The sequence below is a fragment of the Trachemys scripta genome, chromosome 9, assembly GCF_013100865.1.
Source record: "Trachemys scripta elegans isolate TJP31775 chromosome 9, CAS_Tse_1.0, whole genome shotgun sequence".
Taxonomy (NCBI): Eukaryota; Metazoa; Chordata; order Testudines; family Emydidae; genus Trachemys; species Trachemys scripta.
The window spans coordinates 100082932-100110680 of record NC_048306.1 but is presented as its reverse complement, the minus strand read 5'-3'; the positions used below and the strand labels follow the sequence as shown (position 1 = coordinate 100110680).

Sequence of the window (27749 nt, the reverse complement as noted above, 5' to 3'; positions counted from 1 at the left end):
TAATTCTCCATGGCTGTCAATCCAGTCCTTTATTTACAGTGGCTAAGTGGAGCATTGGAAAGCGTTCTGCTTTGTCAGTGAGAGACCCCAAGTTGTAATCTGTTGCAGACAAAGTAAATGTTCATGCCCCTTTCACCAGTACTAGTTGAACTTTATAAACAAATAAAAGAACCTGCCGACATGATGAACGTTGCTTTTTTGGTATCAGAGGGGTAGCCGTGTTAGTCTGAATCTGTAAAAAGCAACAGAGGGTCCTGTGGCACCTTTAAGACTAACAGAAGTATTGGGAGCATAAGCTTTCGTGGGTAAGAACCCCACTTCTTCAGTTGCTTTTTTGGTTTGCTAAATTTTTCCCCTTTAAATTGATGCCATCTTGATAAAAAAACAAAGTTGTTTTTAAATGCTGCCTTCAAATATGCATTTGTATGCACTCTCCATCTTTTAACTAACAAACAAGGGGGGAAAAAGTTAATTCTCCTAGCAGCCTGCTGTGATATAAATAAAAATAATAGGTACATTCACAGATTTTGAACTTTTTACAGCCATTGCTGCAAAAAGCAATTTTAATTTATAACCACAGAGTCTTGCAAAACATATAATGAAGACATAATAAAATGGAATGTTTATCCTGTGGCTCCCATTAGACCTCTTCCGTTCAATGGTTGTAACTAATTACTTGTTTTTCCGCTTTTGTATTGGAGGCCTTATTACTGGGCTGCACGGAGCATACCGTGTTTTATTTCCCTAGCAATACTTGCACCTCTCTCCGAAGCCTGCAATTAGATGTTCATGAAATAATATTAAAATGATGCATAATCTTGTTTTGGGGGGAGGGGATCCCAACAACAAACCAACCTGGTTTGTATAAAATTATATGGAATACAAAAGATGAATGTTCACTGCAGTGAATGCGTCCTTTTGACTAACCATTTCTATCTGACAACCTTTTTTTTTTTTTTTTTTTTTTTGCCAATGGAACACATTGTACTTTTGAGATAATTGACTGTGGAATATAGCGCTGTTTATTCAAAAGCAGGTCACACAGAACTGAGTTGTTCGTCATCTTTATCCCTTTACCGTTCTTATCTTCAGATGGTGTAAATTCATGATGAGCGTTTCATTTTTTTAAACCAGACATGCAGTTTTAATTGCTGCTCTGTATTTAATTGCCATAAGGGGACCCGATGCTAAGAAGGTGAAAAAAAGTGTGTGCGGGGGGGACTTTAGAGGCGAAACCCTTTGAGAGCTGAATTCAGGTTTAAAAACTGTATTGCGATGTGTTCACTGGTGAGTGATGGGACTGGGAAAGGGAAAACACAAGTGCACACATTCTTGATGCCTGCATGGAAGTTTGCTTTGTTTAAAGGGGCAGGTTTGCCGCACAAGGAATTATCTGAAGCTTTTGTGAACCTAAAAACGACTAGAAAGCAGCCACCACCACTTGCCCAGTGATTCAAGGATTCGGCTGTAAGGGTACGATGGAATTAGCTGGTGGTGTACTCTCAGCCCAGATCCTAAACCAATAACCCAACCTTGTTCCCATTCAACTCAATGGAAGAGACAGGAAGGAATGTCTTTGTGCTTAAAGGTACCCAACTAGGAGTCAGCAGAACTGGGATAGATTCCTGTCTCTGCCAACGATGGACCCTGTGAGCTTCAACAAGCCATGTAAATGTCTCAGTACCCCCAACTGAAAAACAGCGATAAATAATTCTTTTTTTCCCTCACAGGATAAATGAACCACAGAGAACTTGATTGCTATGGTGCCACAGTCTGGACTATACAACAAAAACAGCAAACTCTTGTTGATTTCAGTGGGATCAAGATTTGGCCCTGAGTGGTCAAGTGTTCACAGCACAAAAGCTGCCCTTAGGAGTGACACCCCTTGGCTGGCCAAGGAGAGAATGGGACGTGAAGAATTGTTCCTCTGGGAGATTGAGACACTTTGACAAGGCATGGTAGGGAAGCAAGCTCTACTGCTCCCCAGACTGCATTTGTCTTGGGGAGGATTTCAGAGTTGTCAACCACGCACCAGATGAAAACAATGGTAAAACCCTGGCCTTCAGGCCCTGGCCCTGGGTGAAGAATACCATTTGTTTGAATGATGCTTTATGTGGAGAAGGACAGAGGAAGTCAGGTGAGAACCCAGATTAGGTTTAATGTAGTTTTGGGAGGTTCAGAAGGAAGCAAAGTCAAGGGTTTGGCTTGAACAGCTGCAAGACTGGATGTATTTCTAAGCAATATACCTGGGTTTATGGGTTCTGAGTCTGGGGGTTGTGAACAGGTGTCAAGACCCTGCCCATTCCATACTGCTAAATGGGAGAGGAACTGCAGCTCAACGGGAATGGGCTCCAGGGGTAGGTGGGGGGAGTCCCAATATGGAAAACAGAGCCTCTTGTGGAGAACGTTGAGAACCACTGCTCTACTTCAAACAAGTTGCTCAGTGAGATGCAGGCCTTAATTCCATGGTCAGACTAGATGATCACAGCAATCCATTGTGACATTAAACCAATGAATCTTTCAAGATATTCTCATGAGATTCTGGACATAGAGGCAGAAATGTAACAAGATTTCTGCCTTCCTCAATGGTATGAATCTTGCAAAATGAGTTCTTCTCTTGAGATTTCTGGAATTGAAAAATAAAGCCCCTTTGGATTAAAGGTTCTAACCTAGTACCCAAATCCATCAGTGGCACTGCCTTGCAGGACTTTGCTCTCTTATCCATATACCCAGGGAAACCATGAAGTTTTCCAGTCCTGGTACAACAACTTCTCTTCTTTGCAACAACAGAAGAGGGATTCACTTAACATGTGACCAACTGTCACAAAGCCGGGGGGAAATCTAGGATTCAGGTGGCAATAAAGTTTGGGAATAAGTAGGAATGAAAGATGAGGAAGTAATGGGAGCAAGATGATATGCTAACCTACATCCCAATTCCAACAGGAACATTTATTTATATTGGTGCTTCCCTAAATCCTCCCTGCAGTTTCAACTGGATACAGTGTTCATCTGCACTTCCTGTCCTTAACCACTGTGTAGTGTCGCTGTGTGCTGTTAAAACAACTGCTGTGTTTTACCCCAGGTGCAGTTCAGTTTCACTGATCCCAACCTATCAGTTTAAGCTGCTATCAGTCTGAGTTACAAAACCTGACTAATCTTTCAGGATGAAGGGTATTAGATAAATGCAAGATATAAAGAATAATAAGAAGTCATGTCTCTGATCTGGTAACAAACCAAGTAATGGAAAATGCTCGGTAATGGTAAATTATGGGGCCAGTGGTCCTTCAAGGGAATCAGGCCCTAACTGGCCCATGGAGACCCTGCAAAATACACCTGGGAGCAGGTAGGTGCTCCAGGTAGTGGCGTGTTAGCCAGTTAGCAAGGGAACAGCTAAGTTCTAAGTAGGACGCTGCCCAGATAGGGAGCGAGATCCCAGATGGGGCAACACCTGATATACAGGCGAGGAGGAACCAACAGGCAGCACTGTAGGCTCCTGGGACTTTGAGTCCCCTGCAAGGGGTCTGGACTTTGTGAGTTGGCTGGAGGCCTGACCCACAGCGCAGACAGCGAGAGGCAAATGCACCGGGAACGAGGACCCCTTGCAGCACTGCATCCCGAACCAGGGGGCGCTACAGGGGTTGAATACGCCACCTGACCCATACACTGATCAGCTAACATTATAACAACTCTGCTTTTCTGCTTTTGTTTTATGTCGCTCACTTCAGACAGAACATTTCAGTCTGGTCTGTTTTAAGGACGCATGTAAAACTGAGTCAATGCCCTATTAGTTTGGATAGAGAGGAGTACAAATAGTTCGGTTACAAGCCACAATTTAGCTGATATTTTTCAGGCAGACAGAATAAACCATGTCTGGAACAAAGCAGAGAATGTGATTGGAAAGTTTAGAGCTCTTAAATTAATTCCCTAGACAAAAAGTCAAGACACCATATTCATAATATCACATTATATAACTTGCTTTGGAGCCAGACAGCTACTAGGTAAAATAATATGGGTTATAAAACAAAATATTATTGCAAAACAGTTTTACAACTTTATAATTTACTATTTTCATTTCAGAAAAAAAATTGTCAGTATAATTGCAGATGCCGTTTGCCTTGGAGGGGTTCTTTTAGCTGGTGATGGGATTTTTTTTTTTTAAAGGATGCTATTTCATTTAATATACTGATTTGCATGATAGTTATCTGAAAGTAAATCTCCATGGGAAACAGCATTACGTGGGAATTTAAGTGAATTTAATATGGAACGTTTATGCTCAGTAAATAAAAATATAACCTCGGGATTCCGCCATATATTAAACATACCAATACGGAGCACTTTCTACTCGGTGTAGCTGCATTTATAGCTTAGATAGGACAAAGTTGCTAGGTCTCATGTGGCTGAATCTTGGAGGACAGATTAATTGGATAGTCTTTTCCTTGAGGATTCCATGTACGGTGCGTGAATCTCAGGGTCCAATCCTCCAATCACAACTACTGAGTGTAGTGTGCCATGAACACTTAAGCGCTAGGCTCAGAAGTGCCTGCAGGACTGGGCCCACTGTTCACTATTCATCCAGGGGCACAATCACCCAGCTTTATAGCCTAATAACTCAAACCAGAACCAATGAGAACCATGGAGCAATAAAACATTAGAACATAAGAACGGCCAGACTGGGCCAAACCAATGGTCCATCCAGCCCACTGTCCTGTCTTCTGACAGTGGCCAGCGCCAGAGGGAACGAACAGAACAGGTAATCAACACGTGATCCATCCCGTCGCCCATTCCCAGCAGAGCTAGCCCATTACTTCTTGTCCTACCGTCAGTGGACATGGAGAACAACTAATCACAGTCCTCTTTAGAACAGCCCTTAACATATTTGAAGACTTATCAGGTCCCTTGCGTTCCTTTCCCCCTCTTGTTAATATTAAATGTGTTCAGTATCTGGTCACCATTAAACCTTTACTGAAGAGTGAAGCAAAACAGGCATTAAACACCTCAGCCTTCTTAATGTCATCAGTTATTAGCTCTCCTTCCCCACTAAGTAGAGAACCTACACTTTCCTTCATCTTGTTTCTAATGTTTGTAAAGAACCTCTTCTTCATGCCCTTATGTCCCTTTAGATGTAATTCATTCTGTGCCTTAGGGTATGTCTACACTTTTGAGACTATACTGGCATAGCTATGCCAGCAGAACCCTATAGCGTAGACATAGTCTATGCTGACAGAAGGGTTTTTTATGTCGGTACAGGAACACCAGCTCTCCAGACAGCATTAGCTACATTGACAGAATCACCAAATTGTGACTGTCATGAGGTACAAACCCTGGGGCACATCGCAAACCACTCCCCCGTTCAGGCTTACAGGGTGGGCACACGACGGATCCACCAACCAACCCCAGGAGCATTAGAGTGGCTTTTTATCTCAAAATTCAATTATAATCCCAGCCCATTGCTTTTCAAATGCCATGTGAAAGAAGAAGATAGCTGTGCCTACACTGGGGGTTATGATGGCGTAGCTACGTCATTTAGAGGTGTGTGGTTTTGTGTTTGTTTATTTTAACAACCCTGACCAATATACCTATGATGACAGAAGTTTCACGTGTAGACCAAGCCTTAGCCTGTCTGACTTTGCACTAGTCTTTCGTAATTCTCCTTAGCAATTCATCCATGTTCCGCTTTTTGTAGGATTCCTTTTTGATTTTCAAGTAATTAAAAAGCTCCTGATGGAGCCATATTGGCCTCTTCCTAGTCTTCCTACCTTTCCTTCACATTGGGATAGTTTGCAGTTGTGCCTTTAATATTGCCAGCTCTCCTGAACTCCTTTATCCCTTAGATTTTCTGCTCGTGGGATCTTAACACCATCCTCTGAGTTGTCTACTTTTGCAAAGTCCGTTGTCCTTATTCTGCTGCTCTCACTCCTTCCTTTCCTTAGGATCGTGAAATCTATTATTTCATGATCGCTTTCACCTAAATTGCCTTCCACCTGCAGATTCGTGACCAATCCCTCCCTGTTGATCAGAATCAAGTCTAAAATGGCTGTCCCCTTGGTAATTCCTCCATCTGTTGAAACAAAAAGTTGTCCCCACAACATTCCAAGGAGTTACTGGAAATTTTGTGTTTTGCTGTATTACTTTTTCCAACAGATGGCTGGTTAAGGACCTCCAGTTCTACCAGTCTCATGTTTGGATATTTCTGTTATTTGTTCTAGAAATGCCTCATTTACCTCCTCTCCCTGATTCGGTGGTCTATAGCAGACCCTTACCATGACATCATCCCTATTTCCCCCCTTTGATCTTTACCCAGAGACTTTCAGCTGGTCTGCCTCTCAAGTCCTTTTGGGCCTCAGAACAAATGTATATATTCTTGATGTATAATGCAACACTTCTGCCCTTTTTTCCCCTCCTGTCCTTCCTGAACAAACTATATGCCTGTATACCAATATTCCAGTCATGAGATTTATCCCATCAAATCTCAGAGATGCCAGTCAAATCATAATTGAGCTTATGTACTAATACTTTCAGGTCTTCCAGTTTAGCCCACATACTACTCCTTGCCGTTGTGTAGAAACACCGTAGATTAGTGTTACAATCCCAACTTTACAGAAGAGGAAACTGAGACAGCTGCCCAAAGCTACGCCCTGAGTCAGTAGCAGGTCTGGGACAACGGAACAGGAGTCGGGAGGACTATACCACCTCACACAAAGATGCTGAGTACAGTATGTAGGCTACGACAATAGAACCCGTAACTAGCAGACTGCAACACCAACATAATTCACTTCCCAATTGTATCTCAAAATGTAAACCGTATATTTAAAGGCTGTTTGGTTATCAAGGGTCAAACATGGTCAAATCAGAGCCCTTAAATAATGTCAAGGTTGCCCCTAGTTGTATTATGTATGGAGGCATTGTCCTCAGATTATTTTAAGAAGGAGGAAGAAAGAACATCTAGGTATTATGTCAAAAGCCTCTTGCGCAATTATTCCTCTCGTGCTGCTAATCCACGGTGACAGTCTAAAGACTTCCACTGCAAAAGCCATGCTCTAAAGCTGTAAATTTAAGTTGCTTTCTTTTGTAGCTCACAAGTCTTTGCTGACCTCACCTGCTCCCATAACCACACACACAATTACCTTTCACATCAACTAACTGAGCTGGTCATACAATTAACAACTCTTTTTTTTTTTTTTTTTTTTTTTTTTTTTACTATTTCAGGAATGCAATTCCTAAATGACTATTGCGAAACGTTCCTCTGCCCTCAGCCGCTTCCTGTTTGTGAACGAAACTGAAGTTTCTAAGTCCCAAAGGAAAGGAAAGTTTATGCTGTGAGAGGGGATCTACAAAGGCGTTAGGGTGCCGTATAGTTCACATTGGATCCCTAGAGATAAGGACGAACGTGGAAAAGTCTAAATAGTTTTTTATAACACTTTGCACTTCTGAAAGTGCCTTTTCATCTGAAAGTCTTGAATGGCATTAGGAAGATTACTTTGCAAAAGCTCACAACAGCCCAGAGAGGGAAGTATTACATATCCCCCTTGCAGATTGGTAAACTGAGGTGCACAAAGGTCAGGAAACTTGTCCAAGGTCACAGAGCAGCGCTGAGAATAGAACCCAGGAGTCCTGATTCCAATCACCTCGTCTCAGTTCTAGATACACTGCCTCCTTCTTTCTCCTCCTTCATTTTAACACCACTTAGGGTCAAATTCACCCAGGGTCTGTGCTGGAGTCCAAAGCTCAGGCGTTGACCTATGACCTCTCTGTGGTGAAAAGACCTCCATGGAGAGGGTCATGGTAGAGTGAGACAAAGGTGGCTTGAGGGTGGCTGTCCACCTTCTCTGCAGTGTGGAGGACCAGGTTGTTACAGGGAAGCACACGTCCCTATGCCACCAGGAGGGAATCTGGCCCACTGATTTTATTAATCAGCAGAGAATGAAACATCTTAGTCACAGGATTAACAGTAAGAGTATGAGTCCCAGTTAAAACATAACTGCCGGGTGCACCTTCTTTATGGTCTATGAGTGATGGCAGACAGTATCTTTCCACCATAAATAAAATATTACACCTGTACAAGCGGAGTGCATCAATCATAGCTTTGGACATCGGTGAGCAGGTGTCTCCGAGCTGAAGATGACACACACAAGTGAATGTCTTCGCTGCAGATTTTCAGCCAGCTGGACACCCTGACTCAAGCAGCGGCTTGGGAAGAGTGAGAGGCAAAATAAATACATAAAGCTGCATTATCTAGGGACCATTTTGGTCACTGGGAGCTTCAAGAGACCATTATTACTGCTGATTCCAGAGGGAGATACAGAAATGCCGACTGTGGCACACTGCAACAAGACAAACTGGTTTATGCCTGTTCTCTTCAAAGAGGTCACCATTCAAACCTTGCTAAGAGGGTTAGATAATTTGTTAGCCTTACCTCATTGTTTGCAGCATTCTCAATATTTACTATAGGGCGTACCTAGAACACTGTACATGCTGAGGTGGTGTCTCAGGCAACTGGCATGTTTTCATGCTGTTGAGATCCAGATTTTGTGTAGACTAGGTGTGTTTTGTCCTCCTTTAGCAGCACGATCATATAGAAGACGAGACCCTACTACTGCTTTCAGATACGGGAGTTCCTCCCTTAGCTAAAACAGCACTGTGGCTTGGCGCTGCAGATGCGAGGTTCTAGCCCCATCAACAACACGTGTGGAGTGGAAGATTGGTTTGGGGAAGGGGAGGGAGCTTACAAAAGATCTGGGGTTCAGGTGTGATACTGAATCAGGGCTAAAATTCAACTCTGAGTTAGATGACACCAAAATCTCATGTGGTGTTCTTGAAAGATTCTCTTTCTCAATGGCAGAGATCTTGTGAAATCAATTGTTCCATCATGAGATTACCACCACACTGGACCAAAAACTCACTAGGTTTCATCTGCATTCACACAGGATACGGAAAACACCCTGATCCTGTTTGGGATCCAACCTGCTATCAAAGCCATCAGGACAGATCCAGATATGGGGACTAGAATCCAACATCCCCCCTTCCCACTGAACCTCAGAATTAAAAAGGAGTTTAGAATTCCAGGCCTCTACGTTAGTGGCAATTTTGTTTCCCACTGCAATCTGGTTTAGTTGGATCCATGGTCACTACGACCGTCAGGACTTTGCAGGAGAAAGGATACAAACAATAACGCCACTGAAAATTATCAAAACTCTCTAAAGTCCCTGTTCTTAGAAGATGTGGTGTTTACACAATGTGTGCTGGTGAGGTGTGGTGCAAGGCATCAGCACGGCATAGGAAAAGCAGCTTAGCTTTCCAATGGCGATAGGATGAGTGCATTACACAGATCGTTCCAAATGAATATCGAGAAAACGGTTCTACCAGCCCTGGCCAGCTGATGAGGGTTTTGAACATGCCAGACTTCTACAGAACACCTTGAGAAATGCCAGAAAGAACTATTAAAAAAATTGTATCAATACTATTTTTGTTGTTTTTCCCTTTGCCTAACAGGCAGACACACTCTTAGTTAGTCTGAGTTCAACTATACAGACACCCAGTGGAAGGGAAAAATTAACACAATTGTAGGGTATGTCTATACGCCAAGTGAAGACATGCCCATGCTAGCTTTAATCTAGCTAGCCCTGGTAACAACAGTAGCGTAGATGGGATGGCACAGGCTTGTACTTGGGTGCCAGGGACTCTGTTCGCCTGTACTGAAACTCATTCCCCCATGTCGACACTTCCATTGTTACCCCTGCTAGCTTGATTCAAGTGGCCATGAGTGTGCCTAGCTGCGTGACACTCACACCTCCATTTGTAGAGTAGACATACCCCGAGAAACCTATAAAAACATCCTAAAAACCAGTTTTCCACTTCTAGGCCTTGGCTACACTGGCGGCGTATAGCATTGCAACTTGCTGCAGGGGTGTGAACCCCCCCCATCCCCAAGCGCAGCAAGTGCAGCGCTGTAAAGCACCAGTGTAATCAGAGCCTGTAGCACTGCACGCTCGCTCGCAGCGCTGCACGCTATTCCCCTCAGAGAGGTGGAGTACATACAGCGCTGCGAGGGCTCTCTCGCAGTGCTGGCGGCGCGACTACATTTGCGCTTCACAATGCTGCCGCGGCAGCGCTGTGAAGTCCCGAGTGTAGCCAAGGCCATAACGTCTCTGATTTAAAGCCTGATGTGAGCTAGGAGCACCTGGCCCCCTCAGCCCTTCCCCTCTGGCCATTGAGAAGTCAGGAATCTTCCCTTTCCTGTTTCTAGCCCTGCAGTGGTGTCAAGAGATTGGACTTCACATCTCCTGTATTAGCTTCATATAGGAGTCGATCAGGCTGTGGAGAGAATGGATCCCTGTTGCACTCTATGGGTAAGGACTATGGTGATTGTGACTGTGGTCTGAGTGGAATGACTGAAGCTCTGTCAACATGATCCCACTCCACTTTGCCACATCTCTGAGGTGGGATGGCAGGACTCCATGACTGACCATACTGAATGCCTCGCAGAAGTCCAACCATGTAAGTATGGACGTATGGTCCTTCCCGGTGACCCAGAGAAGAGCATTAATTCATCAACGGGTAGTGATCAATGGCTTGATTCCTAGTTGGCAGCCGGTATCAAGTGGAGTGCCCCAGGGGTCTGTCCTGGGGCCGGTTTTGTTCAACATCTTCATTAATGAGTTGGATGATGGGATGAATTGTACCCTCAGCAAGTTTGTGGATGACATTAAGCTGGGGGGAGAGGTAGATATGTTGGAGGGTAGGGATAGGGTCCATAGTGACCTGGACAAATTGGAGGATTGAACTAAAAGAAATCTGATGAGGTTCAAGTAGGACAGGTGCAGAGTCCTGCACTTAGGACAGAAGAATCCCATGCACTGCTACAGACTGGGGACCGACTGGCTAAGCAGCAGTTCTGCAGAAAAGGACCTGGGGAATACAGTGGATGAGAAGCTGGATATGAGTCAGCAGTGTGCCCTTGTTGACAAGAAGGCTAACAGCATATTGGGCTGTATTAGTAGGAGCATTGCCAGCAGATCGAGGGAAGTGATTATTCCTCTCTATTCAGCAATGGTGAGCCACATCTGGAGTACTGCGTCCAGTTTTGGGGCCCCCACTACAGAAAGGATGTGGACAAATTGGAGAGAGTCCAGCAGAGGGCAACAAAAATGATGAGGGGGCTGGAGCACATGACTTATGAGGAGAGGCTGAGGGAACTGGGCTTATTTAGTCTGCAGAGGAGAAGAGTGAGGGGGGATTTGATAGCGGCCTTCAACTATCTGAAGGGGGATTCCAAAGAGGATGGAGCTCGACTATTCTCAGTGGTGGCAGATGACAGAACAAGGAGCAATGGTCTCAAGTTGCAGTGGGGGAGGTCTAGGTTGGATATTAGGCAAAACTATTTCACTAGGAGGGTGGTGAAGCACTGGAATGCGTTACCTAGGGAGGTGGTGGAATCTCCTTCCTTAAAGGTTTTGAAGGCCTGGCTTGACAAAGCCCTGGCTGGGATGATTTAGTTGGGGTTGGTCCTGCTTTGAACAGGGGGTTGGACTAGATGACCTCCTGAGTTCTCTTCCAACTCTAATCTTCTATGATCTTAATTCATGTCTTCCTGCCATCCCTCCTCTGCGTCCTCATTTGACGCTTGATCAGGAGGAGTGCAAGGTACTGGCTGCACTAAGGTGGAGCAGGAGATAACCTTTGATGAGCTTTTCCATTAGCTTGCCTGTGTATGTAAGGTTAGATTCTGGGCGGTACATGGAGAGGTTGGCTGAGTTGTCCAAAGGTTTCCTTAAGTACTGACTAGATTCGACAGTGCTTTAGGCAGGAGGTAGCTTGTCTTCTTGAAGGAAGTATTCACAGTCTCAGTTAGTAGGAGCCAGGACTGACTTTCACTAGCCAAGAATAGCCTGGATCAGAGCCGCAGGGGGTGAGTTGGTTTCCCTGCAGCGCTTCCAGGACTTACAGTTGTGTGAAAGAGCCAGATTTGGAAAGGCAAGGTGTAACATTACTGGGCCTGGGTCTGCTATATGGTTCCTGGTGTCCCAAGAGGCTGTCTAGGTGGCAGAAAGTCTCTGAGAAACAGGCGGATAGTTCATCATAGCACGAGGTGCTGGGCTATGGAATTGAGCGAAGGCATTACGGTTTAACAAGGAGATTAGTGACCTGGAATAGTACGGTGTGGATGTCCGTTGGCGGCTACAGTGGCAAAGTGGTGGGATTTCTTTGTTTCTGATATGACCAAGGCATAAGCTTCAAAGGACTCTCTGTGCTGGAGACTCTCTGCTACTGCTTGTGTTTTCCACTGCGGATAGTTTTGTGCCAAAATATCAGTGGGCTGTGGCTGATCAGTGGTCAGTGACTCATTATGGTCTTCTGTTCCGTGACCTATGAGTGGGGTGGAGTTACCTACAGGGATGTTTTCGAATCTGACTCTACGTAGGAGGGGGCAGAATGCAGTGGGAAAAATGGAGGATCATGTGATAAATGGTATTTGTCACAAGGTTCCACATTTTAATCACATGGTTCTGCAACTGATCATATGGATATCCCCACGACATATGAAGCAGATTAGAGAGAGAGAGGCAGGAATTCCCTAGTGAAATATTAAGGTTTAAATGAGGACATATGCTTCATTAGTTCATTTCCTAATGATGACTTGGGCATTAAAATTAACAGAATTACTACAAAAGGCAATTCAACACACACTTGGACTGATCCGACTCATTTGGCATTTTCACTTCCTAAGTGCAACTCATTGTTCTGCGTGGGCTTGAAGGAACAGCACAGTCTTGGGTTTTCCGTTTGTTCCCATACCAAGCTAGATTTACTTTGGATCAACCGCAACTTCAACATGATTAGCACGTGGCACATTGCCTGCTCCTGCTTCAGGCTGTCAGAGACAGAACCACCGGCCGTGATCCTCTTCCCAGGCATGTTGCAAACCAAAAGCCGTTTTCATCAAAAAAACAACAACACATTTTGAATGAAAAATTTCAGTCCGTTCTAGTTCTAGGCCATGGTGTCCAGCTGAGCGGAACACCACGCACTTCTGGGTGTCGCTGGATTTGTTACCACACCCCTTTCATTTTGCAAGTACATTACATTAAGAATCCACTAGTATTAATAACATTTAAAAATGATTTTATGCCCTCAGATCGTCTGGGTCATTCCCTTGAAAGGAGTAAGATTCCGACAGGTCTTATTCCATTTTACGAGACATTAATTAATGTCTGTTTCTTACCCTAGGTTAATACTCATTTTACTCAATTAAAGATCTCTATAAACAAACCTCAAACAAATGTGCCATACAGGTGTATGGAGAGTAAACAAGCTAAGATCCCTTGTGCATCTAGTAAAACCAGCTACAGTGATTTCTCCAATGGATGTCATGGCTGTAACATTTTCAGCAACTTTTCCTTGATATGAAATCATTCCAAAAAGTTGGTTCATCCTAATAAGCCAGATTGCAAAAGGAGAGAGAGAAGATACAGTCTAGTGAAACAATGCTGCTTTTATGGCCAATGACAAAACATTCCAAAGGGGTGGGTGTATTTACTGGACACTTCCTATTACCCTGGGAGATCTCCATCAATTCTACCCTGCTTCTTACTAATAAGTAACGCGCAGCTTCCTCCACGACTATTCAGGATAGCGGTTGTGCCCATGCTGAAACTGGATAGCAACGTGCCTTCGGCAGGCTACGAAGGAAATGAAATTCCCAAAGGGATTTATGTATCAATAAGTGGAAAGGATGTTTTGCAGAAGAAATGATTTTACATTATAAATATAAACTTAAGCTAAATTGTCTTGTCCCTTCCAGCTTTGTATTGCAAATACGGCTGCAAGACTCACGCTGTCCGTGGTGAGAAGCGAGTTATGCTTCCATAGAGACACTGCGCTATGGTTCTTCTAAGGGCCAGCTCCTTAGCTGATGTAAACGGATGTCATCCCACTGACTTCAATGGAGTCGCACCGATTTACGCCAGCGACGGATCTGGCCCAAGCAGTACGATACTTTTTAAAAAACAACATCAGCTCTACCTAATATCAGACATGTGACACATACAGAGTCCCCTCCCCTCCTGTGCTCACAGCTCTGCGGAAGACAAAAAGTTAATTAGTAAGGTTGCCAGCAGACTGTATTTCAAGGACTTTTATTTGTTGTTTTGTCTATCCTGACTTGAGAAACACTGAGCTTCCCTGCTTTGAATAGTTCCTGAATTCAGGAAACTGGAATGAAATCTGGCTACTAAAAAGGGCTGGGTGGACCGAGCGAGGGTAAGGTCGATGGGAGGAGCTTTTTGTGTTTTGTTTTGTAACTATTTAGCATTCTTCTCTCAGCATTAAAAGGCTAGAGACAAGTTCTGCACTGAGGCAGATCGAGGTAGCCTTTGACAGCGATGCTTTCATTGGCGCGGGATTTGAGCCCAGTTGTCTTCAGGCCTCGGCGAGCGCAAAGCAATGAACGCACACAGGCACCACTCCCGTTGTGGGGAGGTTAGAGCACTCGTATTAATAGCACACTGCCAAGATAAAATCCAAATGCATACTTACAACAGACGGTGGAATTTGGCTCCACGTACATGAATAACTATCTCTTACCTGTGGCAACAGCAGCTTAGATTTTACAAATTTATTTACTTTTCACCGCTGACACTGTTTTCAAACACCTCACCAAGGCCTCAATCCTGAACCTGGATCTGCAGAGCCAGGCCCCTGTATCCACAGGAACAGCTTTTGAAGGAAATGGGACTCTGCTTGTGTAGACCTGGTTTCTGGATCAAGGTCTAAGCAGTGAGTTTAACTTTCTTTGTCTAGTCAATTTCACATTAAGAGGCCTCTTTGAAGGGCTCCTTTGCTCTGACACTGGTTGGAAGGGATGGGCAGCACACGCGGAAGCTTTTCACGGTCGCCAAGCTTGGTGTAGGAAAACATTTTTGTGTAGTTTCAGGGGTAAGTAATGATGCACAGAATCACTTAAACCACATTCAATGAACAACACTGTTTCCCCCCGCCCCCCCCCCCTCAGCTTTAAGCACATGGACAGGAATAATTTTCCCCCTGGTAACTGGAGAACAAAACAGACCCAACGGTGTACATGATCCCAAGTCTTTGTCAGTAATCTCTTAATCAATCTTAGGAGAAGCAGGTCTGAAAGATCAGGGCATCATAAGGCCACATAATTACATGTCCTATTAATTGGGATGATGAGTTTTAAAGTTTCAGAGCTTAAAATTCCTCTGCCCTGCAGGGTGAATTCTGTGGAATATCACTGCATTCCTGAAATGAGACACGGTCACCCCACAGGAAAGGTGGAATTTCTAAGACCCCAGCACTTGTATTTTCAAATCAGATGAAAGTTCCCATTTTCTACCAGTCAGTTACCAAAAAAAAAAAAAAAGCCAATCAGAGAGAAAACACCAGACTTGGCGGCTTTCTGTGCCCTCTGTAGCCCTATCTCGACAGGACACAAAGATGAAGTTTCAGAGTAACAGCCGTGTTAGTCTGTATCCGCAAAAAGAAGAACAGGAGTACTTGTGGCACCTTAGAGACTAACAAATTTATTAGAGCATAAGCTTTCGCATCCGAAGAAGTGGGCTGTAGTCCACGAAAGCTTATGCTCTAATAAATTTGTTAGTCTCTAAGGTGCCACAAGTACTCCTGTTCTTCTTTTTAAAGATGAAGTTGGCAATCCCATTATCTCAATACAGTGAGCTTAACATGACTAAAAAAACAGTGAACGTGTCTTCAAACCCGTGCACTGGCATCTCGACGAGCGCCGTTCAATAACTAACAAGACTGAAAAACCACACCTGGGCAAAACCAAGCCTAAGAGTGGCTGTCTCTCTCTTACCTTTGGCTGCATGGGTGGTGGAGGAGGTGCTAACACCGGATCCGTAATGTAGGTCTTCTTTGTGCTGGGCTGTTGGTACGGCCCAGCTGGATTTTGGGCCATGGTGTTAGCTGTGGGATAGGCCGGCTCGGGCTTCCAGGTGTTTTGTGGCACATAGGATGGTTCCGAGCCATTTCTTCCTCCATATCCAGGGCCTGAAGGGTAGTAAAGATCTTGATACCGCCCCTGTGAAGGTGCAAAGCCATAAGGAGGCTCTGAAGGACGTGCAGGCTGGGGAGCGTAGCCATACTCAGGACCACGAGGCTGAGATGGAACATACTGTGCTGGCCCCGGGGGCCGGGCTGGCTGAGGAGCGTAGGATTGGCTTGGACCCAGCCCATACTGAACGGGCGGTGGGCCAGGTGGCTGGAAGTGAGGGCTGGGCTGGGCTGTTTTCACCTGTACGTTGAACGCCGGGCGGGTGGGAGTGGACGCGGTGATATAAGAAGCTGGAACTGGTTGCGGCTGAGGTTTTAGCGTACCAACAGGAGTCACTGGGACTGGGGCGGGCGGGGCAGCAGGTTGCACCGGTGCCTTGGCAGTAGATTTCTTGGTGGCAGTGAGAGGCGGCTGGTTGGGAATGATCATCCGCTTGTGCCCAGTAACCGGAGTAGATCCCGGGGGAGAAGTAACCGGGGAGCCGGTGGGGAACCCAGAGCCCTGTGGAACAATAAGAGGAGAAAAATATTATCACCAGCAAGAAGGAAACATACAGATGGTTAAAACAAGCAGCCAGGGTTAAATGGAAATAGGATTTTATAGCACCAGCTGCACAGCCACAGAAACGGCTAAGTAAAGCAGGAATGTACCTGAGACTACACATTAGACAACGGCAATAGCAGAGCAGGGGCAAAACCCGTACAACAGAACAGAACTGCCAAGCAGGATATTTCACTTTTCTCTGGGGTTTTGACTCTACAAAAAACTGCCTTAAACAAAAGCAATTGCTGGATAATAATAAGAGGGGAGTCAATGTGCATAGCTGTAAAGGTTCCTGTAAAAGAAGAGAGCTCTGAAATGGAGAGGATTCCGAAATGTGTTCATGAGATCCTGCCCACTGATAAGGAGGCTCCTTTTAATACACAGAAAGCAGTGCAAAGGGATGGATTAAAAGCAACTCCCATGGAAGTGTTCCCAAGCAAGACACATTGCCCCGGATCTAATGCCAAAGGAAAATACAGAGCTATGCCAATATACACATATAAAGCCTGGTTCTGCTCTCAGTTATGCTGGTGTGAATCTGGAGTGATTGCAGGGAGGTGTAAGCGCAGAGTGAGGCCAGCAGTCCTGAAGGCTTAAGTCCTCTGAATCCAGTGTGAACAGGACTGGGATTCAAGAGACATTGGTTCTGTTCACAGCTCTGCCATGGATGTGTTGCGAGATCAGGCCTGTCCCTGGGACTCAGTGGACAAATGCAGAATTAGAGAAACAAGAACTGAGCAATGGACTGAGGGGATTTTAGGTTTCATGTGTATAAAACATTTGTTTGTTTTGGTGAAGACCTATTTAACCCCACTGCCTCATGAAAGGACATCTTTGCTGATGATCCAAGACAACCAAAAAAAAGGTGGGAAAGTTCTTAAAATTCACCTCGTTTTCCTCTTTTTCTTTTGAAAAGTTTATATATTTTCCCTGCTTTCATTATATAGAGGAAGAAGCAGAAAAGTGAAGAAATGCAATTTTTAAAAATTTCCTTTGCTTGTCACTTTTAAATTGGTCTTAAATGGTTTCCCAAGCTTTTGTTGAGCTTTCTGCATGAGAATGAATTTCACCCAGAATCAATTCTATAATCTAAGAGTCAATTTCAGCCTTAGTGGAGGCAGATGCAGCTCTTGTTGAAGTGAATGGACCCCCAGGGTGGTCTACAGTAAGGCTTCATTCGACTTTAGGCTAAAATCTTACCCCACAGATTACCAATCTTGTATGAGTTGCTACCAAACCCCAGACAGCAGTGGAAAGAGGGGCACTATAGAATTTATGGACCCTTCGTAAGTTGCATATGTAAAAAACCATTCAACCTCCCGTACACAACACACAAAGAGAAGCAATAAAAAAGAATAAGAAAATCTCAAATTTCATCTGCCATTAGGCAGAGAATTTCTAAAGATTAACTAGCATAGAGGACTTAGGTGAGAAGATTTCCAAGTGTGCTGTAGCGTTTTTAAACAACTTACTGCAGGAGGTCCCGGATGACTGGAAAAAGGCTAATGTAGTGCCCATCTTTAAAAAAGGGAAGGAGGAGGATCCGGGGAACTACAGGCCAGTCAGCCTCACCTCAGTCCCTGGAAAAATCATGGAGCAGGTCCTCAAGGAATCAATTATGAAACACTTAGAGGAGAGGAAAGTGATCAGGAACAGTCAGCATGGATTCACCAAGGGGAAGTCATGCCTGACTAACCTAATTGCCTTCTATGAGGAGATAACTGGGTCTGTGGATGAGGGGAAAGCAGTGGATGTGTTATTCCTTGACTTTAGCAAAGCTTTTGATACGGTCTCCCACAGTATTCTTGCCAGCAAGTTAAAGAAGTATGGGCTGGATGAATGGACTATAAGGTGGATAGAAAGCTGGCTAGATCGTCAGGCTCAACGGGTAGTGCTCAATGGCTCCATGTCTAGTTGGCAGCCGGTTTCAAGCGGAGTGCCCCAAGGGTCAGTCCTGGGGCCGGTTTTGTTCAATATCTTCATTAATGATCTGGAGGATGGTGTGGATTGCACCCTCAGCAAGTTTGCAGATGACACTAAACTCGGAGGAGTGATAGATACGCTGGAGGGTAGAGATAGGATACAGAGAGACCTAGACAGGGGTCGGCAACCTTTCAGAAGTGCTGTGCCGAGTCGTCCTTTATTCAGTCTGATTTAAGGTTTCGCGTGCCAGTCATACATTTTAACGTTTTTAGAAGGTCTCTTTCTATAAGTCTATAATATATAAGCTATTGTTGTATGTAAAGTAAATACGATTTTTAAAATGTTTAAGAAGCTTCATTTAAAATTAAATTATAATGCAGAGCCCCCTGGACCAGTGGCCAGGACCCTGGCAGTGTGAGTGCCACTGAAAATCAGCTCACGTGCCGCCTTCGGCACGCGTGCCATAGGTTGCCTACCACTGAATTAGAGGATTGGGCCAAAAGAAACCTGATGAGGTTCAACAAGGACAAGTGCAGAGTCCTGTACTTATGACGAAAGAATCTCATTCACTATTACAGACTAGGGACCAAATGGCTAGGAAGCAGTTCTGCAGAAAAGGACCTAGGGGTTACAGTGGATGAGAAGCTGGATATGAGTCAACAGTGTGCCCTTGTTGCCAAGAAGGCTAATGGCATTTTGGGTTGTATAAGTAGGGGCACTGCCAGCAGATCGAGGGACATGATCATTCCTCTCTATTCGACATTGGTGAGGCCTCATCTGGAGTACTGTGTCCAGTTTTGGGCCCCACACTACAAGAAGGATGTGGAAAAATTGGAAAGAGTCCAGCGGAGGGCAACAAAAATGATTAGGGGGCTGGAGCACATGACTTATGAGGGGAGGCTGAGGGAACTGGGATTGTTTAGTCTGCAGAAGAGAAGAATGAGGGGGGATTTGATAGCTGCTTTCAACTACCTGAAAGGGGGGTTCCAAAGAGGATGGATCTAGACTGTTCTCAGTGGTACCAGATGACAGAACAAGGAGTAATGGTCTCAAGTTGCAGTGGGGGAGGTCTAGGTTGGATATTAGGAAAAACTTTTTCACTAGGAGGGTGGTGAAGCGCTGAAATGGGTTACCTAGGGAGGTGGTGGTGGAATCTCCTTCCTTAGAGGTTTTTAAGGTCAGGCTTGACAAAGCCCTGGCTGGGATGATTTAGTTGGGAATTAATGCTGCTTCTGCAGGGGGGTGGACTAGATACCTCCTGAGGTCCCTTCCAACCCTGATATGCTATGATCAAGATGATACAGTGTTGGTTGTACAAAGGGTTCAGGCTGTCCCGAGGAGCCCAATTTTAAAAGTTGCCTATTTGCACTTCTTAGGGCTACCAGGATGCATTTCCAAAGCCTAAAGGTCTACGTGAATATTGACTGTCATATAAGTTATTTATGCATGCTTAAATTTAGACTACTTTGATGTCTCATTTTAAAGAGTCCCATCTTCATCCTTAGGTTCCTAAATACATTTAAAAATCCAGCCCAAAGAATTTACAGTCTAATAAAACGTGTTAATCCAGTAGATTGACTTATTCTCTATCAAGATCCCACTGCAAATTTGTATTTCATTCCCAAGAAATGCAAATGTCTTTACGGCATGCACTGTACACAGATCAGCAGCTGCACTCATATGGTACAGCTGTATTTGTGTGGATACAGCTTTAATAGCTAGCTACCCAGGCAGCAGCCAGGTATTTGAGGAGTACTCCCAGACATTTCACTGAAAGACAATCATGGAGAAACCTAATAGTCTTTGTCTCAGGCTGGATTGAAAAGAAGGGGCCCAGGCTTTGCATATGCCATGAAGCAACTAGAGGAGCACTAGATAATTCTCAATTTTATTTCTTTCTCCCCCATTGCCCCGCTCTGCACCTGCTACAGAATTCAGGTGGCTTGGACGGGGAGTAATCAGCATGGTCATTACTGTTTCCTTTAACAATTTCTTGTGGACTCGGACATGACACTAGCTTGAAACGTAAGGAAGGAAGTGTGGAGGAAGGAGGATGACAACAACCAGGCCTCCAGCACTTTATCTTGGAGGACAACTTTCAGCAAGTTACAAGTGCAGAGCAAAAACAGACAAAAATCTTAATTCTACACTCAACACATGGACCAAATGATATGGGCAAATCAGTCTTCCATTTACAGCATTGCATTCATTCTGGAGATCTCAGGTACATCTAAGAAGCGTAGAAGCCTATCAGGATACCACTGTAACTTCATCAACGGATCCAATTCGTTCCCAGCATACATCTGGTATAGTCAGTAGCATTATGCCAGGGATGAACTGAGTTTATGTTCTTTGGGTCCAGATTTACTTTTCATTTGTCTTCCCCTGTGATGGAATTGCAGGTCCCAAGAAAACATTGCCACAAGACTATTACTGCTTTGAGCTTTTTGGGTGATAAACTATCACCTGACATGAATGAGGAAGATTACATGAGAGATGGCATGGCTTCCAAAGGGAGGATACATTAATTTGGATAAGTAACCTGACCTAATGACCATGGAATTACTGGTGTTAAAATTACCATCCATATCTAAATCGTCAGATCTCAAACTTTGCCCAGGAAAGCAATATTTTAGCCACTGAACAGCATAGGAGACCAAGGTGCTATCACCTTTTACAAAACACAAACAGTTGGCCTAAATACTTTTAACTTTGATAGACAAAAAAGGACATTGCTTTAGTTTAATTCATTGAGAAATCTTGTTATGATTAAAATGGACTTGTCTCGCAAATCCACCAGTCTGGCTTAGCTGAGCTGAGCCATCTACCATAAATTATCTACAGGAATGCATGACATTGCCACATAAAAACAAATACCTTGATAGATATTGGCCAAAATGCAACAAAGGTTGTTGACCATAAACAACTAAACCTTTCATCAACTCATCTCGTGATATTCCAATAACTTCCGTCCCTTATGACTGCAAAGAGAAAACAGAGCCATTTTGGACTCCAGAACTGTGCGGCAATGGCTTTCTACATTTGCTGAATTTGTGGCTTCGGGCTCAACAGTAAACATCAAGAGCTGGCATGCCAGAGTCCCCCAGTCAGCTCTGAAGGCAGAACTGTTGAACACAACCCAGGAACAGATGACCACAAACGGGATGAAGTGATGCCACGTGAACAACAAGTCAGTACATGCAGAGGAATGGAGAAACAAGCTCAGGAACATGGTTTTTGCAGAAGGATATCAGTTTAGCAATGGAAGGAGGCTCACAGCAGCACGATGTTCAGAAACTAATGTTGTACCTTGCTTGGCATAGGCAAGTAATTGCTTTGCCAGCCACAGGTGAAACTCCCCACCCCCAGATATTAGCAAAATATTGGTAAGCGAAGTATTTTATGACTGACGCTATTACTAAGCATAGCAAAGCTTATATACTTAAAGTATCATTATTAAGCCATCCTCCGACTTATGAACTTTTCCTCTGATTGCTACAATACGATATTTATAGTTGAATGAAAATAGGATTCAAGATACTGTAGTTCATAGTTATGATGAGGGCGAAAAGGAATGTACCGAAAATGCAGCTATCCCTATGACTCTGTAATGACCATATGAGCTACAGAAAATGAGTGTATACTAAGAAAGTGAGAGTATGTATAGATATAAAATAGACACCCAAACCCACACACCCCTTCTGGAACCGTACTGTAGAACTTAATAGAAAATGATAGCATTTCTTTAGGGGTTTTAAGCCATCCCACAAAAATCTATAGCAGGCATAGAATTCTATATTCAATTCTATAGAAGAGTCATCCTCCCATCTCTTCTCAACCCTTCTGCCCCCCCAAAAAATTACAAAAATGAAATAATTTTCCACTAAATTCTGTAGGTTTCTTTTGTAAAGAGCAACTTCTATAGAACATTGTTGGTTTCACCCCTTTTAAACTTTATATGGCATTAAAATGATGTGTATTTACCCACATGAAGATGATGATATACATATATACTCATACAGCACTTGCTTTGGGTTTTTATTATTTAATTTCATATTTCTTGTTCAGGATTCCCTTTATTTGTAATCTCGCTTGCACTTCATTTTAAATGTATTCATATTTTCAAACTCAAAGAGCCAATTAACCCAACTTTTAAAAAAAATCGTCTTTCCACAAAAAATCTGAATGATGATGTTGTCTCGTCACTTCCTGCGCAACCATCTGTTTTTATTCCTCTTCTCCATATTTTCTTGCACTCTATGCAAACAGGAGTGCAGAAGAGTAAAAGCAGCAGTGGACTAGTCTGTGCTCATGTAACATCTGCTTTCTTAAAGTTCAATCATGTTAGTGAACCGCTCATCTGCCAATATTGACAGTGAGTTACAAAATGATTTGAATTACTAGCATGAATGGTTAGGACGAGAGAGAAATGATGGAGCCTTTGCAAAAAATAGCAACATAAAAATACAATGACAAGGAGACGTCTGACACCGCTTTTTTTCTTTTTTACCCAGCATGAACACCCACCTTTTCTGTTGACCGACGATTTCCAGCCAGCAAACCAAATTAGAGTAGTTTGTCAGATGGTTCCATTTGATTCTAGCCCACTGCCCGTGTAAAGGGTGTTCTTTTACTTAACAGCTCTGTCTGTGTTATCATAGCCGGTTAAAGAATTTTAATGTCCACAATCATTTCAGCTTCCAAGTACATAAGTACACCTCTACCCCGATATAACGCGACCCGATATAACACGAATTCAGATATAACTCGATAAAGCAGCGCTCCGGGGGGAGCAGGGCTGTGCACTCCGGTGAATCAAAGCAAGTTTGATATAACGCGGTTTCACCTATAACGTGGTAAGATTTTTTGGCTCCCGAGGACACCGTTATATCGAGGTAGAGGTGTATATCTGATTTGAAAGAGTGTGTGTGTGTGTAAACAACATATAACATATACATATGATTGAACATGCAGTGTGGAACTTATACATATGGGGACGAAACCATATTATATATGTATATTAGTTTCATCCCCATATATATAATTTCCATACCACATGTTCAGTTATATGCATATGTTTTTACAGACAGACATATTTTATATACATTCCCCCTCCCCTCCATACATATATTACATTCTGGAACTGATGGGGCAAGTTGACCCACCATAACATGTTAAATTTAAAATCCAGAATAGTGTTAAAACAAATCTGGAAAATGAAAGAGAAGCATAATTTTGTTACAGCACAGAATACCATCTATCAAACAGTGATACTCAACTAAAAAGCTATCTAGATACTTACAGAGAACACTGTTTCTTTATTAAATTAAATGGGAATTAGGGTCATTTCCTAACAATTTCATAGAAATGGGCTATATTATTCAATTTGTTGCTAATAAGGTATTTACTTAAAGACACATTACTTTGATAGAAATGTAGCATCTGGTCTGGTACTTTTGTTTTCCAGACGTCATATCAACCTAAAACGTCTATGTAAAGTAATAATGGATTCATTGCCTCACTAGGCTTGGCTCACTTGGAAATTGCATTATCAATTAATCTAGTTTTCCTAAATCTACCCAGGGAAACAAAATCCACCCACAGGCGATTGTAATTCTAATATTAAAAACCCAACAGCTCCTTCCCATTTGTCTCCAGAATGCAAGAGCAATGTTGCTGCATATTGCTGAATGAGGTGACTACTTATTCTGAAAATCAACTTTTTTCCAGACAACTTAATATCATGCCTTAGTTTAATACCAGGTTTCTTTATACATTGCACTTCTCCCAGCTCAGTGGTTTTTTTTAAAAAGAAGTCAATTAAACTTCAGCAATGATGACCTAATGAGCCCTATTCAGTAATGATTTATAATTTTCTTCACTTATACCGTTCTTAAATCAAAATCAGATCTCAAGACTTTTGCTTCACGACTACTGATTGAGCTAAAAGTATCAGGGTGGAATTTAGCTAAGGACTAGAATATTCTATAATACCTACAGTACCTGGGTCACATTTAAAAAGACACCACAGGCCAGATTATGAGCTCAACTACACTAGTGTCAATGGAAAGTAAATCCATTGACTTCAATTTACTTTGGTTTTACACGGGTGTAACCGAGCAGAACCTGGCCCATTGTTCCCTACACATTTGGAAGGTTAATACATTTAAAAATCCCCCTTCCCCTCCCCCCCAAAATGTATTGCAGGTTTCTATGCAAACTGTAATGAACCTCAGAGAAATAACACCTCCTCTAGGTAATAATTATCATGCTCCGCCGAAAAGTGAACAGGAAAAATGATCTCTTCTTTTCATATTGCTGTAACCTAAACCAAAGCAAATGGAATTTATAATCTATGCTAAATATAGGCTGCACTGGCATCAGACTGCAGCACCTCTGAGAAGTGAATCGAATGCATAATAGCAATGATATCTAACAATGAATCTCTCTAGGTCAACCGTTTAGAGGGACCCATATACAATTACACAAAACACTTTTGCACATGGAATTCAAAACACGCCGTCCAATTTAAGACAGAAATTCTCGTCACCCTCCATTTCTTTTACATCAATGTATATTGTTTCTACTATTTTTATTTATTTATTTATTGACAATGACATCTAAATTATGCATTCACGTGGTAGCTGTATAAATACATACTGATGGCTACTGGGATTTATAGCCTAACTGATTTTGACATTTTAAACTTCACAATTTGAAACAATAACTTTCTAGCCCGGAGGAAGAAGCTTTGGGACTTAACAGAGTAGAGATTCTAGCTACCTGAGCAACTTGGCTACCATAATGTTCAAACAAGAGACAGGCCCCATCCAAAGACACCCAAAAACTCTGAAAAACACGGGGTCCAGAGCCAAGCGTTGCAGCTTTCATGTACGTTTGTCTTGGGCCAAAGCAAAACACCCAGGTCTGAGTTGCGGAGAAGAATTTAGGTTTGGAACCTTCTCTAGCTCCAACTGATTTTCATGTGTTTTCCTGCTTCATTAATTTATTTTAATTTTTCTTAAAAAAAATAAATAATAATAATGCACATGTCAAAAATTCCTGGCATCCTAAGAAGTCAATGAATCTCTCCTACTTACAACCCATAAAAATTCACTGAGAGACCAGTCATTAAAACACAAAGCAATGCCATTCGATAAGCTTTCAGAAATGTAATTCTAGTCCTTGTGGACTCTTTGAATTCTCTAAATGAGTCATGGGCATCTCTGTGGAATTGTAAAAAACGAAGGTTAAAGCAGATTAATTCCCCGCCCCCCGTCCCTTGAATTTACAAGTACAGCTGTAAGTGTGGTTTGCCGGAGAAAAGAGGTAGCGGCAGAGCACAGCTTCTCTTGCCCTGACTAAGAAAGCTGTCCGCGCCCAAAGCTCACCTTTGCCGAAAAGCTAGAGAGAAACCACATTACAGAAAATTGTCATTTTTAAAGCCTCACAGGGCAGGTGATGTAAAAATCAATATTCCACTTAAATGGCACAAAGCGGGTTTTGTCGAAGGCCAAAGGATCAGGGCTGCGCTATAGTGGAGGCGGGGGGAAAGGAGAGGTCAGCCACAGAAGGCAATGGACAAGAGAGAGGAGAAAAATCAGGGATATTGTACCAGGAGCAGGGACAGGAGAAATAAGACCCAAAGCAATCAAAGGGTTAAAATGAAGAGAGATCAGTGAAAGAGGCAGCCCAGGTGGCTTGGAGGGTCAGGTTGGAATTTCTGCCAGGTGGTGTGTACAGGTGAAATTGACCCTATCCACCAAGCCTCCCTAGGGTCAGGGTGAGGGGCTGCCTGTTTACGTCTCCTCCCGCCTGTGGGCCGGAACAGTCACTGCACATGTTCTCTGATACCACCCAGGAAGCGACTTGATGTGCTCAGCCACAGAGTACGCAGGCCCAGTGCTGGCCTCTGGGGGTCCCAAGAAGGGGCGGAGACCCCCCCACTGCTCAGCCACCTCACCATGTGCTCCTTCCTTGGGTGAGCCGTCCGTAGCAAGCAGCGATGTTCGTCCCAGTGCAGAGGAACGGCACGAGGCCCTGTGCGCCAATGAAGTCATTAACACAAGATTAAAGCAGGGCTCGAGCCCTCCATAATCTTGCGTGGGCTCTCTGCACAGGGGTGAGATCCACCCCAAAGCCTTGCAAAAAAGTCTTACTGAATGTCATAGAAAACAGGGATTTTTCTGGAGTTTCGACAGGCTTTCTGCATCATCCTACAGAGTTATAGGCCTGCTTAGCAATTCTACAAGATGGTGGAAAAAAAACAAACCACCCAGAAAGGAATGATTCTGTATTCATTCTATGAGCCAGATCCTCAGCTCATGTAAACTGTTGCAGGTCCGTTCAAGTCAGAAAAGCTACACTCATTTACAACGGCTGAGAATATGGACCTATAGATTTTAGAATAGTTGCCATAAAACCCAGTCAACGTTTCCAGTTCTTGTTGCAAGTCTAATAATATTTGGTGCTTTTCTTAAAGCCCCAGATCCCGGAGTCCCAGGATTACTTGAGACTCTTCTTTCCTTCCTTTCTTTCGTTCTAAAGGTTGTGGAGTAAAGCTTGACAATATGCCCAAAGTGACTCCTAAGGCAGTGGTTCTCAACCAGGGGTATGTGTACCCCTGGGTATACACAATGATTAACAAGGGGGTACATCAACTCATCCAGATATTTGCCTAGTTTTACAACAGGCTACATAAAAAGCACTAGTGAAGTCCGTACAAACTAAAATTTCATACAATGACTTGTTTATACTGCTCTATATGCACTATATACTGAAATGTAAATACAATATTGATATGCCAATCGATTTATTTTATAATTATCTGTCAAAAATGAGGAAGTCAGCCATTTTTCAGTAACAGTGTGGCTGGGATACTTTTGTATTTTTAGGTCTGATTTTGTAAGCAAGTATTTTTAAGTGAGGTGAAACTTGGGGGTACACAAGACAAATCAGATTCCTGAAAGGGATACAGTCATCTGAAAAGATTGAGAACTACTGCTCTAAATAGTCAAAAGTCAGAAGGAAAATAAAAAATGAACCCCCAATTCAGTATATTTCTTTGGCTTTAAATCATTATATTTTTTTTAATCTCATGATTTTGCATGGCCTGACGCGATATTCTTATCGATAAACTAGGCATATACAAATTAGATGGGGCTACTATAAGGTGGGTGCATAACTGGCTGGATAGCCGTACTCAGAGAGTTGTTATTAATGGTTCCCAATCCTGCTGGAAAGGCGTAATGAG

The 27749-nt window shown here is 43.3% G+C and overlaps 1 protein-coding gene across 6 annotated transcripts in view; it reads right to left on the bottom strand.

The window, feature by feature from the left end:
* Positions 1-27749, bottom strand: part of LPP (LIM domain containing preferred translocation partner in lipoma) — a 444446-nt gene that overhangs the window by 137216 nt on the left and 279481 nt on the right. For all 6 annotated transcript variants that reach the window (XM_034781639.1, XM_034781636.1, XM_034781641.1 and 3 more), the window contains one exon: positions 15833-16531. In XM_034781639.1, the coding sequence (XP_034637530.1) occupies positions 15833-16531 (699 nt within the window). The remainder of the gene's footprint in view (positions 1-15832; positions 16532-27749) is intronic.